Raw genomic sequence first — 18,319 nt, 5'->3', positions numbered from 1 at the left:
CTCATCATGCGCATGAAAGTGCCAAAGCTTTACGAGGATATGCGGAGGCAGAAAGTTCTTGTTTTGCCGAGCAAGGTTACTCTTCAGAAGTATCTCAGGTCGTACAGGACGGAATTCGGCTTTAATGCCAAAGTGATGAGCATGCTCAAGCAGAAAGCGTCTTCCATGGATGCCTTCAAAAGGCACGGAGGGCTCATCGTTGACGAAATGAAACTGCCCGAGAATCTGTCAGTCTCATCGTCAGGGCACATACAAGGCTTTGTGGACGTGGGCCAGTTCACCCCCAGCAGTGACAAGCATGAAGTGGCTGACCATGGGATGGTCATAATGTTTGTGCCGTTCACTGGCGAGTGAACCCAAATACTTGCTTCTTTTGCCACGCAGGGCAACATGAAAGGAAATTTGCTCTCGAAAGTGATGCCGGAGGCAGTGATTCTAGCGGAAAAGGCTGGGCTATTTGTTGATTTCATAACATCCGACGGTGCTACCTGGAATCGAAACATGTGGTCCACGATGGGCATTTACGCGACTGCATCTAGCACAAAATGCAAAGTGCAACATCCAGTGGACAACAAGCGGTCACTTCATTTCATTTCTGACTTTCCACATCTTGTCAAATGCATCAGGAATGGGCTACTTCAAGCAGACTTCACCACTCCATCAGGACCAGTAAGTACAAAAATTTATGCCTTTATCAATATAAGAATGTTTTTATCCCCAGGAAACATAAAAACACAGCACTGCAGTGTCTTATGAAGCATTTTGTTTTTCCATGCAGGTATCGCTTCGTCCTGTAAAAGAGGCTTTGACACTTGATGGCTCGAACGTGACTCTTCAAGCCATGCCCGGTATCACAACCCGCCACACTCAGCCCAACAACTTTGAGAAAATGAGGGTTATCTACGCCTTCCAACTCTTCAGTGACATGGTTCTAAATGGCCTTCGTCTCTACAAAAATGATGTTGAGGCCAAATGCGGGAGCATCCAGCCTGTCTTGACCTTTTTCGGGTAAGTTTATTGCCTCAAGTACTGCTCCACATGTATACAAGCTCTTAGGAGCATACTTATAATTCACTTTTTTGTTTCATTTACCTTTCGCTGCAAATGAACCTTCCAACCTCTTGGCTAACTGTTTTAAAATCTTATTGTGTGCTCTATGCATTTCAGCATGATGAGAGACCTTATCGAGATAATGTCATCTCGATTCCCCGCCAAGGCTTTTCGTCCGGACTCAGCTGCCGTGGATAAGCTGCTGTCATTTCTAGCCTACCTTGTTGAATGGGAGGTTTATGTAGCAGAAAACTTGCGTCAAGCGAAAAACGAAGGCCGAGCCGAAAAGCGGGGCCGCTTTTTGTCCGAGTCTACCGCAGTTGAATTGAGGGTCACCATTGCAAGTGTCCTGTCGCTGCTGGACTACCTGAGCCAACAACTCGCGTACAAGTTCTTCATGACATCAAGGCTGAGCCAGGACCCAGCTGAGAACTTTTTTGGCATTGCACGGCAGTCGTCAGGCTGTAATACTCACCCCACACCCCAGCAGTTTTTGATTACAGTTTCTTGCTTGAGTTTTTACAGCCTTGCCAAATCTGTGTCACACGGGAATGCAGAGCCAGGCATTTTAACTGCACTGCTTGGGGCTGATGCTGCCGGTGGGGATGACCGTACCAAACAGTTTCTGCTGGACCAGCTGATTGCTGATGGGGATCTTTGCAGTGCTGAACTGGCATTGAACAGCATTGAGAAAGCTGCACCAGATCATGTTGCTTGTGTGTCTGCCAAAAGTGATGAGCGGCTAATTTTTTACGTTGCTGGATATGTAGCACGGAAGTTCTTGGCCAAAACCAGCTGTGATGCTTGTAGAAACGTTCTGCTTGCAGACAAAATCGACATCAAAAACCTTCAAGCTGCTCAGCTAACACAGCTAAAGGATAAGGGCGGCCTGCTGTACCCGTCGGGTTTCCTATTTAGGTTCCTAAAAAACCTGGAGAACCTTTTCACGGGTTGCTTCAGTGCACAAGAGCTTCATCACGAAAGCATCATGGATGTAATTTGGCTAATCAAATCCCGACCACAGCACCGTGTTGGATGTACTGACCACGCTGAAATGCTTACTGCTAAGATGGTGGCATTTTTCATTACCACTCGGCTGCACTTTTTCGTAAAATCACTCAACCGAGCCAGGATGCAGAAGCGGGAAACGGCAAAATACCTGAAACTTAGCCGCTGTACATAGACTGCTCTTGCCCCCATTTCAGCATTCATATGTCTGCAGGGGAACCGTGTTTGTTTATTCATTTTCTCTGTGCCATTCTTGTATTTTTATGCGTACTGTTGTCATAACTTACTGTGCAATAATTCTGTGCTTTTGCAGAATTCATTTGGAGTCTGTCTGTTACAAACGCCTAGTTCTTTGCAATTTAACAGTTTCATTTGTCATCAAGACCCTCTTAATGTATTTCTGGTATTTTTACTTCACTACGTGTAAGGTAGAGTGCTTGTTTGATGTATTAAACTTCTGACAATTGTTTTTTTTGTTATCTAGTGAGCTATTTCTGTTCGACATTTTATTTTTTCATAGTCACATCGTTGTTTGTCATTGTATAAATTTTTAATGTATAGCTTTATGTTAAAATGTTATTAATGTGAAAGCCTTAGATCTCTGTTTCATGGAATACATGAGGTACTCAACATCATTGTAAGGTCCACAAAATTGTACAGAACATTGGAGTGCTAGCCGGGAAAGGAGCACTGCAGCAGAAGGGTTGGAGGAGGGCTAGAAAGTTAAATAGCAGTGCAAGAGGGGAGGTCGCTGCCATGTGCAATATGAGCTGCCTTTAGAGCTGAAGGTTTTGACGGGTGTGAACAGGAGGCTTCTGGTGTTGGTGAGCCAGGATAACAAGCTTTGGAGGATGCTGTCTATTGTGCTATTCAAGTGGTGATGGGAACTTTCGCAAAGTTCAACAGAAAGTTCAAGAACACATTAACAGAACTTTCAACTAAACTTTCACCGTCACATTTTTGGAAAGTTCTATATGCACCTCCGTAATTGTTAAATCGTTCCTAGTATGTTTACTGTACTGTGATAAGTGAAAAGTATACTGCCCGTTTCATTTATTGCAGTCGTAATGGCAATTCGTGCAACCTGGCAAGCCGTTTTAATTTTGCACCTGATTTGTTCATAGCCGCACCATTGTTTTTGAGATTTCCTTTGAAATATTTTAAGTATATGTGTATATTCCTGTCTTTTTTTATTATGTGAAAAGTAGACTGCATGTTTCTTGCATTGTACAGTGCTTGTGATCAGTTTTTGCTTTCTAGCTGGTTATTTTTGTTTGACATCTCACTTGATTAGTTCATTTGGCATGTAGTTACAACCTAAATAATGTTGTATCAAGTGTTGCCGAAATATTTCTTTCATTTGCCATTTTGTCACACAGCCTCTTCTTTATAATAACTATTATCCTGGCTAAAATACTGTGGGACTCCAAGTGCTGAAAGCGGTGCTGACAGGGCTATCTGTTTGGTCTACAAACTAGTGTAGTCGTGCAAAAGTTGTTCGCATGTGAACCAACAGCAAGAAGTCCTGCTCTACTGAAAAACGAGTACCGCTTACGGCACACATTCGAAATGGAATGCAGTCCATAATACACCAGAAGGCCGATAATCGAGACAAACATTGTGGTTCGAGCCGCTAAATTGCTACTCTGGTCAAGGGCGTCACCAGTCGTGGCTCGTGGCACGTTAATGACAAAGAATTCATATCAGATATCCGTGATTTGAAGCTGAGGTGCTCTGAAAAAACACGAGGCTTATTACAAAAAAAAAAAGCCCGTCCGACGCTACGCTGCGAAGTCGACGGGAGCTGCACATGATGCTGCTCTTCACAGTGAAGCACAGGCTCGCAAAGCGTTCAGTACATAATCTCAGCACGCAAAACCGTTCGCCAGGTTAGTCGATTGTAGCTGCCCATTTTTTTAAAGTGCGATGCAACGGAGAAAGAAAGGAAAGAAGCTTGCGCAGCTGTTCGAAAGATGCCCAAATCCCCGCAGCAGCACCTCGCGATTACTACGCCAGCGCCGCCCGCGGCCGGCAGCTTCCTGAGACTCACGAGCAGGGGGGCGCTTTTGCCACTACAAACCTTCTAGTTCACTGTAGTAGTACCCAGCGCAACTAAGCACAGGGAAAAGGAGGAGCCTGCATGGTGACACAAACGTCGCTACTTTAGTTGTTCCTAGGGGCTTTACACGTGCTACGGCAAGGCGATGCGCAGGGCCTACTCGCGGGTTTTAGATGTGGCAGCCGCGGTACAGACAGGACAGCGATCGACGGCGTACAGTTTCCTATAGCTACACTGGAGGGAACTCTCATGCTTGTGCCTATGGGAGCTGCAACACGCGGTGCTTCAGTCGGCATTGGAATGATGGGTAGTACACACATTTGTGCACTCTTCGCACTTCCTGCTTCGCTTGGCTTCGCATGGTTTGGAGTTGCTTTCTCACGAACCGACAATTGGCAACTCTTTAGCAGTGGCACTTCACCACCCTTGACCTTTTAGGCTCACCAGTTCAAATCACGTTATAAAGTTCACAGATATTTGTTCTTTTTTTTTAAACCAAACCAAAACGCAGCAATAAACGAAGCCCCAAATACGTTTGATTTCGGCAAGTACGAAGAATGTGCAATTTTGTGTACTACTAATCGTCCCTATGATCGACGAACGACCGCAGCGCTAAAGTCACGTGCTGTTGTAACTTGATTCATGGCTGCGCTAAAAAAACAAAACAAAAACAGGGAACGATGAGGCTATTACGACGGTCACAAACTACCAACTTTATTATGACACGTGACCGCAAACATTTAAATAAACAAATCTAATAACACGCTCTCTTTTACGCCCCATCGTGAGAGACTGGAAAACACACAATCATTGCGGCTATCTTTCATGTCATGGTAAAAGAAAGCCTTGCTACCAAAGAATTGGCGGAACCACCAGGCCGAGAAAACTAAAAGTTACAAGTGAAAATTGAGACACTCTGTGTCGTTCACACAAAGCTGTCTGAACATTGAAGGTTTTTTTTAGAGCAAAGTCAAAGAAGGCATGCTTGCGCAATGGCCATATTTCTAGTTAATACAATAGGATTAAATCACATCCCCTTGCAACTTCTTACTTGATTTAGACACAACAAAAACTGTCTTCGAAACTTGGTGTGCATTCGCAACGCACGCAATCATAGTCCAAATGCTCCCCCCTCCGCTGGGTTTTAGTTCATCCCACCAAGCTATGACCTCGCATTCTCTCACGGGTAAGGGTATTTAGGATGGTACACCTGATTTACGTTGAGCGAAAGCTTTGGCGTGGCATTTTTTGCAAATCTGGGGGCTTTTCTTCTTGAATCATCACGCATACTTTAGCTAATTTGCCCATATTTGAAACAATGCTTTCTTTAGTCAATGGGCACCACTCTATAGTTCATTCCAACAACGCATGTCTGATTTTAGCACTCATATACTTGAAAGTATTGACAAACGCACTATTAGAGAATGACGAACGTAATATTGGAGAACGTAACGATCCGTGAAATATTTATATATGCTAGGCTCAAATAAGCCCAAAAACGAATGGAATATTCCACATTTGGTATGCAAAAAAAAAAAACAAGCATGAATCCGCTTATTTAAACACGACTGGCAACACTGGGCACGACCATGAGTGTGGGTAGTATTCTATACTTTGTAGCAAGAGAAGTGACTTTCGTCCTCTCCCAAACTACTAGTCTGATAAGCGCGCGCGGGAGAAATCTCGCTCCATGGAGGTGGCAACATTAAGAGGACGTCGAACGCGAAACCGTCGCGCCATCTTGCCACTGATAACGGAAACGTGCTAAAGTTTTGAAGCTCTGTGGGCTGCCAAATGGTGTGTGGTGTATATAAATGGCTTGCCTTTAGCACACCAGAAAACTTAATCTTTGCGGCGTAGTGGTCAACTCCACGCGCTAAGAATCGAAAAGGTACTGGTTCGACTCCATACCTGAGATTTTTGCCTTCTGATGCTTTCTTTGCAATCTCTTAGTATATATTTTTTCAACGTCACTTCCGTGACGGAAGTACGTCAGCGAAGCCGTAATGAATCCCGGCATAAAAACACTCTCGTGTTAAAAGAAGTTTATATTGCGGAGCGGGTCCTTGCTGACTTCAACATAATTCTATTTGATATCAATGCGCTAAGATTACGTGCAGGGCGTGAAAAGTAAAGTTTATTCTAGAGCTTACGCGAGCACGCTGGAAGGTTGGATGACAATTTTTTCAAAGACGACGCGCTTTGCGATGACCAGATTAGCGATGGTCAACGCTCTTTCGCTCCTATAGTGAACAGTGCAGTTTGATTGTACGCAGACTTATTTTATGAGCACCGGTTAACCGAAATAAGGCGTTACTTCTTGAGGACGCCGACTAACGCTTTCATCAATGCCACCGCCGTGTGGCAATATTATAACTATTTGCGTAACTCCTACTATTTCCATACCTACATTCCACTTGAATGATGTTGAGGAAATATTTGAACTACTCTGAGCATGCTCAGATTGTAACGTTACAAATTTCATTTTTCAATAGCCAGGAAACTTAGTATTGTTGTCCTACTTTAACATGTAAGCTGACGATACATCAGACTAGGTCACTAGTCGAAACGTTGGGTACTAGTTACAGCCCTGTACAAAAATATTGATATATTCAAATTTATCGAGAGGTCTTAGAATTCAATTGGAAACTATCACATGGGATTCAAGTCTTGCGGTAGAGTTTTTTATCGTATCACGATACAATTTCACAATATTAATGTCTAGCCTTATAATATTAACTGAATGTGCATGTATAGAAGACGGTATGCTTAGAAAATGGGGGCATCTGATCGTGATGCCATTTCTCGGCGGTAGATGGCGTCTTGCCTTAACTGAATGGAAAACGGGCGAAAAATGCATATCTCTTCGAAAGAGCTAGTCATCAAAAACAAAAAAAAACAAAAAAACTTTGGGCTTTATAAAGCAGAGACCTACTCCAAAATTTTAGTAAAATCAAAGTATCTCTCTACCGAGCGGGTGTCTTCTCGGGGCACTTCAACGTCGCCCATTACAAATAAAAGGGCGACGTTGAATAAATAAATTTATAAATAAAATTTATTTACAAATAAATTGTAAAACATAAAACAATCTGGGAAGCCACGTGGTTTGTACTGCCCTACTACATTCTTATTTCAACACAATGCTCAAATTAGACTTTGCTGTAGCAAACTGCGAGTCATTTTTGATAACTAGCTTTTTTCATAAGATAAGACTTTTTGCCGATTTATTTTTGAGTTACAACTGCCCATCCCTCTGACCGACGAGAGATGTCACTACGTGATCATGTCCCCAAATCCTGATCACGCTGAGTGGAGAAGCTGTCTCACAGCTGTGCATGTTGTTAAAATGCGCCTGCAGGATTTCGGCAAGTGCTTGGAACAAGAGACCCTTCGGAGACATCCGCTATGACGTCACGACCGAACTTTTCGAGAGGCAGGGCTTGAGAGAGCAGAGCAATTTCCCACCCGTCAAAGGCCGTTGTCAGCTGACTCCACGTAAAGGCATCCCCGTCAAGACCGTCTTTCACGTCGACTGCGTGGGCTTCGCAGATCCGGAGGGAGGGACGCTCAGTTACGGCTTCTACTTCTGCAGCCACGCATCCGACACGTTCGCGGGCCTGGAGCGTCCAAAGCCGTGGCTCTTTTGCACGCACATTAAGTCCAGCATCGACGACGGCACGTTCACGGGTGTCCTGCCACCCAGCAACGTATCCAATTGTTCGGTGGTTGTGTTCGTCAACGACGACGTCGGCCAGTCGGTGTACGACGCGATACCGGTCGTCGTACAAACTGGCTCCTGCAGCGACGTGACCCCGGAGACTGTCGAAGAGTACTCGCGGAAAAGCCAGCAGAACAGCTCGAACGCCATCCTGTCGTACATCAAGAGTGCTTCCCTGTTGCTCAATTCCAACTTTTACAAGGAGTGCGAGCGTAACGGGAGCGATGTGAACCGCGCCTTCTTGGAAGATTACGTCGGCTACCTGAAGAGCAGCAACGTAAGTACAGAGAGCGAGCTGTTCAATGCGGTCAGCGTGATCCAGGAGCTCGTGCCAGACAATGTGAGCTCTGCTACAGAAAACACGACTAACGCGGTGATCGAGTTGATGGACAGCTATGCGAGCACCTTCGTCGAGCTGACTTCCGACCAGAGCAAGTGGAGGATCGCGGACTTGACCGCAACCATCGGCGAAGATCTCATTCAAGGCCTGACCACGTTGCTGGATCTCAAAGCCCCAACGCCGCGGGAAACGCCAGCACAAGTACCCAGTGATTTCCACGTGAGTAACTCTTGTGTCACACAACAATGGCCATGGAAAATTTGTTGACCATTGGTCGCGTGCACGAGCTGACGTTTTGAACAGGGAACTTGTCTTCTTCACGACTATTAAGTGATTTCATTAGCACTAGCTTGGACCGGCTTCGTAGCCTCTCCTCCACTCTGAACAAAAGATGGCGAAAGAGCGATTGTAGGTGCTATAGGGGGCCGCTGTAATATATTGTATGAGTAAAAGGGCAGATGTATTCAGAGAATGAACGGAAAAGAAAGAAGTAAATCAAAAGGAGGAGGTTTATACGTGTCGCTAAATCACGGTCATCACAAGTAGCGCCACTTAAACAATGGTAGATTTGGAATTTCTGGAAAGAGGGGTTAACTTTCAGTTGTGTCCTTCGTGTATGCGTTACAAAGAACAGATTGAAGTGCCTGCTGGGTGAAATGTATACTTCTTGTGAATGAACTTGGTACATTTTGTCTCTTGCAAACCGGAAGTTAGCCCAAACTTTCGGTTCGCGAGAGACACACTTTTTACACCTGCAATTCGTCACCGAGGGAAAAGAGAAAATTAGTAGGGCAGACGAGATTAAGAAGTTGGCAGGTATCGCGTGGCAGCAGAATGCACAGGAGCAGGTTTATTGGTGGACTGTGGAAGAGGCCTTGGGCCGGCAGTGGGTGTAGTCAGGCTGATGAAGTCTCAAGTACACGGGCCTCAAGCGTTCTCACCTCCATCGAAAATGCGACTGCCCGGGTCGAGATGTAATACAGTGACCAGTGATGAATACAGTGGTCAGTGAGCGAGCACCTTAATCACTAGATCACTGTGGTGGGCAAACGTGATAGCTGACAACTGATATTTTGGGCACTGCTATAGGTGTGGTTACAAAGTTTAGAATCTGTGCACTCAAAGCTAACGTCACCCTTACTGTATACGTGACTGTATACGTACAAAAAGCAGTACTGCACAATAGGGCAAGGCCCTTCTTCGATGAGGAAGATTTATCGTGCTATGCTGCGACCATGGACGAGCAAACGTGAGACACTCACGCTGACTCGACGAAACTGACACTATTAATAAATAACAAACGTGCAGTTGGTGAGTGTGTTGAGAAATATATTTGCTGTAAATGAAAACATCCGCCTCCTCCTCTAAAAAAAGAAAAAAATGACAAGCGACTTGAAAATTCTTCAAGTGACTTGGTGGAAAAAGAAGCCCTCATACGTTTAATATGAGTGGAACGGGAAACTCAAATAAAGGAGGTTCTTCCACCGATTGTTCTTCCCGCTACGCGATGCAACTTGACATCTTGGTTGGCGCGCACGTTTTACAGAAACGTGAAGAATGACTCCTGACCTTGCTGGTGCGACATATCTTAAGTGTTCGAAGCGGCTTTATCCTTACAGTCTGCCCATTATACGCATGAGCGCACGAAAAAAAGGTTTAGGATAAAGCACATTGCTCGGGCATTTTACAAAGCATAGGCGGTACTGTGTGGAGCAAGCAGCCACTGGATCACCTATTTTCTTTATTTATTAATTTAAAAATGCTGCTATTCTGTAACCGGACTCTCGCTCGACGGATATAAACATTTATGATACAACTGATAGGACAAACGAAAGCAATAAAAATGAAAAAAAAACCACTAGTGTATTGGTACAAAGATGACGTAGATGTAATATACTACCCGCTTCGTGTACATCTTAACGCATTACGTGCAAGTGCAACTGTTAACACATCGAAAAACTTATATGAGACATTACACAAATTTAGAGATGGCTGTGATACCACATCGCTCGTTTGACAGTTGACTCGCTTTATTTACGACCCTGAGCAAAAATGAGTGTTTGAAGCAATTATTGCGGCTAGTGCATGGGGTAAATGTTGGAAATTTTTCCTGGCACCGGGTTTTTCCGTCATAATGCTCGCGAACGAACTAGCGTGAAAACGGGCACTAAAGAAATTGACAGCAACCTACGCACGTGGTTTCAATTTGCAGATCGATTCCGACTGCTCGACGACGGAGAAGTTGGTCCACAGCACGTCTCGAGTGGCCGCTGGTGTGGCACGCCTAGTGGACACGGATGAGAATGACGTCAGTATTAACGCTAATGACTACGAAGTGTGGATTCGCGAGGCGCAGCGCCAGGGCTTCCTCGGCACGACCGATGGCACGAGGATTCGCACCGAAAGTAACGCCGACGCACAGACGGCTATAGTGTTTCCCTCCAATCCGTTTAGATGCCACGAAACCGCGAAACTGGCCAATACACAGGCTGTGGGAATACAGGTGGTGAAAGGCACCGCAAAAATCAGTGTAAACTCACCCACGGAGAGCTACCTGAGGAGGCCAACACCGCTGCACTTCGACTCGGAAAGGTATAACACATCGTTCTCGAACGTTTCAATGCACGTGATTAACGTGACCGAAGCGGGCGTCTTCCTAAAGATAGACGTCTTGCCTTTGAAAGAGAGAAGAGTAATAACTGCGGTTGCGCATGATCGATCGCCATCTAGGCTCGACTTCCTCGAGCAAAACCGGTTTCATCTGACCGCGAACGTGCCCAACGAGAACCGAATGGAATTCGTTCAGAAACCAACGGTGGTCAGACTGGCTGTTCTGCCGCTCGCTAATTATTCAAAAACCAGGCTTCTCGATCCCTATCGCGCAAGGGGCGAGGACAACAACAGCGTGACGTACATGCTTCGCTCGTCCATCTACAGCTGCCTCTTCTGGAACGATACCGAACACGCTTATGCGAGTGAAGGATGCCGTGTCCTCATGGACTCCGACGACCAGTTTGTTCACTGTACGTGTGAGCACAACTCCATCTTCGCGGGTGGACTTTTCATCACCCCACACCCGATCGACTTCACCGACCTGGGTTACCTCTTGTTGACCATGTCTACGAACGTTGTAATGAGCGTGATTGTTTGCACAGTGTGGGTTGTCTACTTGCTGGTCATGGCTTGGGCGTGGAAGCAAGACGCGAAAGACGAAGGCGCTGCGGGTATCGAGTACCTCGCAGAGAACCAGCAGGAAGACGAGTTCGGCTACCTGATATCCGTCTACACCTGGTTCCTCAAGGGATCCGGCACGACGAGTCGGGTACTTCTTGTCGTGCAAGGATCCGAAGAAGAGTCCCGGCAAGTTGTGCTTCGCGATGGCGCGCGGAACCCGCTCGCTTTGCAGGCCGGTGGCCGAGACTGGTTCTTTCTCAGCCATCCGTCGAGCCTCGGAGACATCGAAGCGATTGTGCTGACCGTCGAGCTGAAGGGTCACGAAGGCTCCTGGAACTTGAGTACGGTTGTCGTAAGGGACCTCCAGACTACGTCGCGCACCGTTTTCATCGTCGACAAGCCGTTGGTGCCAGATCCACGCACGGGCGTTTCCGTGTTCACGTTCCAAGCGGCTGACGAATCGCTTCTTCGAAACCCGTGGCGAATCTTCAGCGCGAGAATAATCCGCTACTTTCGCGAGGAGCACCTCATCTTCAGCATATTCAGCCGCTTGCCGACCAGCAACTTGACCCGCAGGCAGCGTGCCTCGATCGCGCTCCTTCTCGTCACGACGGGCATGATGGTAAGCCTCATGTTCTACGGCCTGGACGCCGACGAAGACGAATCTTTCAATTGGTTCTTCCTGAACACGCTACTGGAGATTCCGGCGAGGCGGGAAGTGATCATTGCCTTGCAATCCACGATCCTGGTGACGCCGTTCGCATTCCTGGTGGTATTTCTCTTCGAGAAGTCCCGACCGCCCGCGTACCGCCGAAAGCCCGCCGTTCCAAAGGTGTACGTCGATGACGTGGTGGAAGACTGGGTGCGCGACACGGACAGTTCTGTCGACTCGAGCAAGACGGGACGAGTACCTCGTGAACGTTTGAACGAGAACGCGCAGCAACCGCTGTTCCCCACGTGGGTCTCGGCGTTTGCCTGGATACTTTGCCTGTCTGCATCTACGGTCGCGTCGGCTCTTGTCGTACTTTATGGACTTACCTACGGGTACCGTCGAAGTCTTTCGTGGGTTCGTTGCAACTTGATCAATGTCATCTTAGGCGAATTTGTGGTGAGCCCACTCAAGATCCTCTTCCTTTCGGCAGTGAGGGCGTGCGTGCTTAAGGCACCCGTAGAGATGGAGAACATACCCGTCCGGTTTATTGAGTAGACGCGACAATCGATCTTAGGATAAATATTTGTTGGGAACATTCGATCTCGTCAATTTTTTTTCGTATGTACGAACCCAAAAAGACCTGGGTTGAACGCTAAATAGTTCTACGTGGGGCAATAACAGCGGAGTATCTGCCCGGATCTCCGGATCTTATCTAGACCTACGCCAGATAGCGACAGCTGATCATCTCTTCTGGCAATGTGTTCAAAATTGGTGTAATATGTTTGTATTTCAGATTAAATCGCCACTTTATTGCACAGTTGTGGGAAGGAAAATTGAGTGTGGGCCAAGTCTTGAGTGCAATAAAGTGAGTTGGCCTTGTCGGTTTGGGTTCAATTGGAAGCTGCGCAGAAGAGAGGCATAAAACAAGAAAAAAAAGTACATGAACGCCGGCTGACAACGGAGTACTTTATCGAAACCAAGCAGAAAACTGAGTGGAATAAGGAAGAACGGAACAAGTGCGCGCAATTTCTGCTATAACCGAGACGAGAATAATGAATTATCGTTATGTGCTTAACAACCCATGTGCAAAACAAACACTACACAGGTTGGTAACATCATTACGTCTTACCCAAATAACTCAACTCGCCATCGATAAATGCAATAGAAATTTGTGCTAACGCACATGTTGACACATTTGCAGGTAGCGAAAGCTTCAGCTTTTTCTCTCCTACGTGCAAAACGATGTTCGTGCGGCGAAACTTTGGGTTGCGACCACGGAGTGCACAGTGGGCTGACAAATGGGAGTGCGGCGTATTCTTTAAATACCTATGGCTTTCACACAGTCCAGTGTGTAGGCGGCACCCCGTTTTCCCCACAAGTTGGTATATACCACGCATGTGCTGTTCCTCCTCCTTCGCTTTCTTTTGCGTTTGAATAGAACACTCGGTTGTCGTTCAGTGGTCGTGTTTTGCGTCTTACGTCTTCTGCACCGTTTCAAAATGGAATTGTCAGGCGGTGACGTAAAGGAATTTCCTATGCAACTTGAACATTCAGAAAGCTAGGAAACATTCGAAAACTGGTGAATACCCCGGGCTTATGCAAATTCGAGAGATTACAAAAGTAGCAAAATCGTGCCTATCTTCGCTGTCAGCAGCCGAGTAGCAAGCGAATTATTACCCCCGTACAACACAAGGAGGTGCAACACTCACTTAAATTAGCTTGACATTTTTTTCTTTTTCTCTTACAAAAAGACACAACACGTCACCGAGTGTATGCTCAAAAAGTGATCGGAAAATCATCTCTTTCAAGAAAGGTATACCAAATAGAGAGGAGGCAGGGAGGTTAACCTGACACATGCCCGGCTTGCTACTCTCCGCTGGGGGAATTGAAAAAGAACAGTATAGAGATGGGATAGGGGAAATAGAAAAGAAAGAGTGGAGAAAACTCTCAGTACATGGGCTGACGCGTATGCAGTGGTGGTACTATGCTAAAGTCAAAAGCGTTTCTTAGGACCGTGTCCCCAAAAAGTGCAAAAAGACTTAGGCTGCCTTGTAAGCTGACGATCACTGAGTAGCAAAACAGGTAAGGTGGTTGGTAGAGCTTGTACCATAGGCTAATACACTGTTGGAAATAGAGTTTTTCAGGAGGGGCTATATGAGCCGTGTCTTCTGAACAAAGATGGATTGCTGGGAACATATTGTTTCATGGTTAATCGAAAGTGTGTTACATTTAAATGTAAAGACCCCACAACTTCTCTGCATTTCTCTACAACTTGTAGTCTGCTTAACTCGCGAACAAAAGTTGTCGTCATCACGAAAAGCCTCTATCTTGGCATGCACGATTTGGTGTACGCCCTTTACATTCCCGATCCCAGCCCGTGCTTTCTCATCGAACGTTCATGCGCGACACGCACCGCAGCCCGCCGGTGCGCTCAGTGCTTGCAGCGCACTTGGAAAGATCCCGCGTTCTTGTGGGACGCGGGCGACGTTCTGTGTGTTTGGTAAAAGCATTTAACAACTTAGAGTACATAGTGGTCTACTGTGTTAGAGCAGAATGCCGTCCCTCTAGCAACATCGAACAGCATCTGACATTGCACCTTCCACGATCTTGTATGACGCGGACTGCGTATGCAAGTTCGGCCGATGGGCGTCCCTTGCTGGTTGGATGCTTGCACTGAGGGTCATTACGAATAGCAGTCCTGGTATCATATAATATCTCAAAATCTCAGAATAGCGTAGAACGTGCTAAATAGTATTCGATCAATTAAAATTTCATGGCATCCATAAATATTATGGTGAGGTAGTTTAGCTAGGTTTTAATTGCAAGAAAGTTACGTTCACTAAAAGGTGAATCCTCAAATAATAATTCCTAGTCACGAGGACTTGCTAAACGAGCAGTCACTTCGCCTATTTTATTTTAAAGGGGCCATGAACGTTTTGCGAAAATTTTCAAGTAAGTGCGTATTCAAAATCCTGTTCGTTCATTTCGAATACTATACAGATTGCCCCAGCAATTTTTAGTCAGAGTTTAAAGATATGCCGACACACGCAATTACAATGTGACCAACTGCATTTTGTTGTTTGTTGCTTGAAGTTATTCATACAATTTGTTTGTGTTCTGAATTATATTTAATTAGATGTTTAATTAAGTAACTTATGAAAGAACAAAGATCGATGAATTTCAATGAGAAGTTCTAGATTGATTTGCAAAACGTCTGATAACACAGTTTTGAACTTGATATCTGCTAACTAATAAATTTTATATTGTTTTACATAAAAGCTTTTAGAGGGGTAAATGTAACAAACTGCACAGGTGCCTCTAAATCCGAAGAGAAATGTGGCTTTGGTACTTTCTCCTTCACCATATACTGGTCATTCTCATTAGGACTGCCCCTATACTTATCGGTATTTTCGGGGAAATTTCTAGCGGCGATCAACGCATTAGGAAATGTCAGCCATCAACCTCAAGTTTGTTTGTTTGTTTGTCCCTTGTATCCTGGCGCAACCCACCATGGGGGATCGGCCATGAAACGAACGGTGTCTTGCTTTTTAAAAGAAAATATTCATAATTTCGGAATGTCAAGTTTTTAATGAATATGCTTGATTTTGATTTTTTTAACGATAAACTTAGCATTATATTCTTCTCGCCTGTCGAAGGAAATTGCAAACGGCTTCGCAAACGCTCCTGTGGCTAAAACCCAGCACGTTAGCCCCAAAGGAAAAAAAAAGCGGAAGGAATAAATTTAATCTAAACCTTCAAATGGGGTCGTCTAGAAGTCTTTTCCTGTGATTGGTGAATAATCTGCACGTTAAAAAGAAATGATCAAGAGATTCGCCCTCATGGCAACGGAGGCATGAAGGTGACTGTACCAGTCCAGACCTGTGCAAATAAAAATTCAGTGGGGGGACTAGGCATCATATTTTGGTAACTGCGATCTCGGTCCTTCTGGAGGAACACCATCGATCCTTCCAACGATAATTGAGGTGAGGCATAGCCTCCTTTATTTAAAATAAAGGAGAAAATAAAGGAGGCTATGGGTGAGGAAACTCAGCAACTGACAACGCAGACTTTGCGAAGTTGTCCGATACGGCAAAATTTTCAAAACGCGCCGCAGTTACAAAAGCCAACGTCGGCAAAATAGACATTATCGGACCATTACATGATAAAAGTGCGAGTACATCCGCTTGTTCATTTAGAGGTATACCTTTGTGCCCTGGTACCCATACTAAGCGAATAATACGTATATGTCTTGGAATGAGGGAATGAAATATTTCTAAATAAATTGAAAAAAATTGATGCATTGATTGATTGATTGATTTGTGGGGTTTAACGTCCCAAAATCACCATATGATTATTAGAGACGCCGTAGTGGAGAGCTCCAGCAATTTCGACCCCCTGGGGTTCTTCATAGGGCCACTCACCAGGCCCCATACCGAATTTTAGTTAGACAGTGGAAGTAGTTGGGTGTCCGATGAAGAACATTTTGCCACAAAATGTTTTCGAATTGGTTCATCCCGAGCGGAGAAAACAGGTTTTTTGAAGCAGCGCGAAACGAGGAGTAGAGGACGCGAGCTGGGGGAGACGCTACGTGATGGAGTGGCTTGCGGACGCGTCTGCATCGGCTCCGCCAACCGACGTTGTTCAACTAAGTCCGATGTGCTTTCCCTCCGAGATTTCTACTGGAGCAACTCCGGGAAGTTTCAAGGAACACCTGGATACCCCATTAATCACGGCAGGTCCCCTGGAACCTCTTTTGTGGGTCCTTTCTCCGACACCAAAGGTTAGGCCTATTTGTGCTTATACACGGCATCGGGCGCCGCAGCGCGGAAACGCAGAACGCGTGGCCGCTTGTTCGGCCGACCCCCGAGGAGGCCATGCCTCATGAGGCTATGGTAGAAGGAGGGCAAATCTCCAAAGAGGAAGCCGAGTCCAACGGCTGGATTACCGCTCGCAGAAAGCGGAATGCGGATGAAACCCGCTTCAAGCACGAGACGCACTCGGCTAGGCAAACTGGAGCCCACGTTGGCCCCGCTAAAGACAGCCAGCTGAGAAAGGTTGCCGCAGCCTCCAGGCTACCGCGCCTGCCCACATCGCACTTTTGAGTGGTCGTCCGCCCGGAGGGAGGGCTGGACGTGCGAACATGCAGTCAGTTAAAGGTCACGCAAGCCATGTTAATGGCTGCCAGGCTGCCCCCAGTGGCAGCCGAGGAGGATATCGTGTGTGCGAACGCCACGCAGAATATCTTCGTTATAAGCACACCCTCCGAGTCGAATGCCACTGCATACTGCAAAGTGCAGGAAATATTCTTGGCAGATAAAAAGCACTCTATCTCGGCTTACATTACACCTCCGGGAAATACCTGTAAAGGTGTGGTCAGAGGCATCGACACCGATCTGGCCGAAGCTGCGCTGCAAAGCCTTTTTGTCACACCCAGAAACCCGATGGTGCTCGGAGTCAGGCGCATAAAGGAGACCCCTACCGTGATTGTACTGTTCAACGGCATGAAAGTGCCCAACTATGTTCACTGCGGCCCCAACATGCTACGCTGTACACTGTACAAGAGGCAAATCGACACTTGCCGTAAGTGCGGCCGAATCGGCCACAGACACGATGTCTAACCTAGACCGACTGAAAAAGTGTGTGAAAAGTGCGGGACTTCGATCATCGCAAACGGACACGAATGTGTGCAACCGAAGTGCGCGCTATGCGGAGACGCTCATCTCACCGGTGACCGTACCTGCAAAAACAGATACCAAGTTCCCTACGTTGTAGGAAGGCGACGTAGAAAGAGAAGGAAAGGCGGTCACAAGACGAAGAATGCTACGAGCAACGCCGGAGACCGAGAAATCGCCGCTCCTACCAAGGCATGGGTGTGTGTTTGATGCATGGGTGTGTGCGTGTGTGAGTGATCGTGTCAAGTTTTCGCGCTCTAATTAACTTTTCGAAATGATCTACCAACTAGCCCAACAACAAGTGCTCTTAGAATACCAAGGCACCAGTTGCGGCTGCTCCAAGGAACACCGCCACGGAACGCTCTCGGAGTTCCCGTGGTGGCTTCAACTCGCAACTTACCTGGGCGGACAAGGTAGCCGGAACAGGTGAGGCCCATGCCCCCGCGCAACCAAGACAACTGTCACAGTAAACGCGAGACAAAATACAATTAATAGAGCGCGAGAATGCGTCTCTCTGACAGGAATTAGCTGATATTAGGCCGATCTTGCAAGAAATGCAGCAGCGAGAGCGCGCGTCTAGCGATCAAGCTACCGCAGCCACAGCGTCTGTCAACAGAGGGGTGAAACGCAGGGCAGGCCCTGAGCC

The 18,319-nt window shown here is 46.4% G+C and overlaps 1 protein-coding gene across 1 annotated transcript in view; it reads left to right on the top strand.

Annotated features, from left to right (window-relative positions):
- LOC119181632 (polycystin-1) overlaps positions 1-12,594 on the top strand; it is a 29,416-nt gene extending 16,822 nt beyond the window's left edge. Inside the window, exons 9-10 of the mRNA XM_075874691.1 lie at positions 7,476-8,394; positions 10,388-12,594. Of these exons, the coding sequence (XP_075730806.1) occupies positions 7,476-8,394; positions 10,388-12,556 (3,088 nt within the window). The 3' untranslated portion in view covers positions 12,557-12,594. The remainder of the gene's footprint in view (positions 1-7,475; positions 8,395-10,387) is intronic.
- The last annotated feature ends 5,725 nt before the right edge of the window (positions 12,595-18,319 follow it).

Source organism: Rhipicephalus microplus, chromosome 10 (genome assembly GCF_043290135.1).
Source record: "Rhipicephalus microplus isolate Deutch F79 chromosome 10, USDA_Rmic, whole genome shotgun sequence".
In the NCBI taxonomy this organism is placed as follows: domain Eukaryota; kingdom Metazoa; phylum Arthropoda; class Arachnida; order Ixodida; family Ixodidae; genus Rhipicephalus; species Rhipicephalus microplus.
The sequence above is the reverse complement of the archived record's forward strand: the minus strand, read 5'-3'. Positions and strand labels throughout refer to the sequence as shown.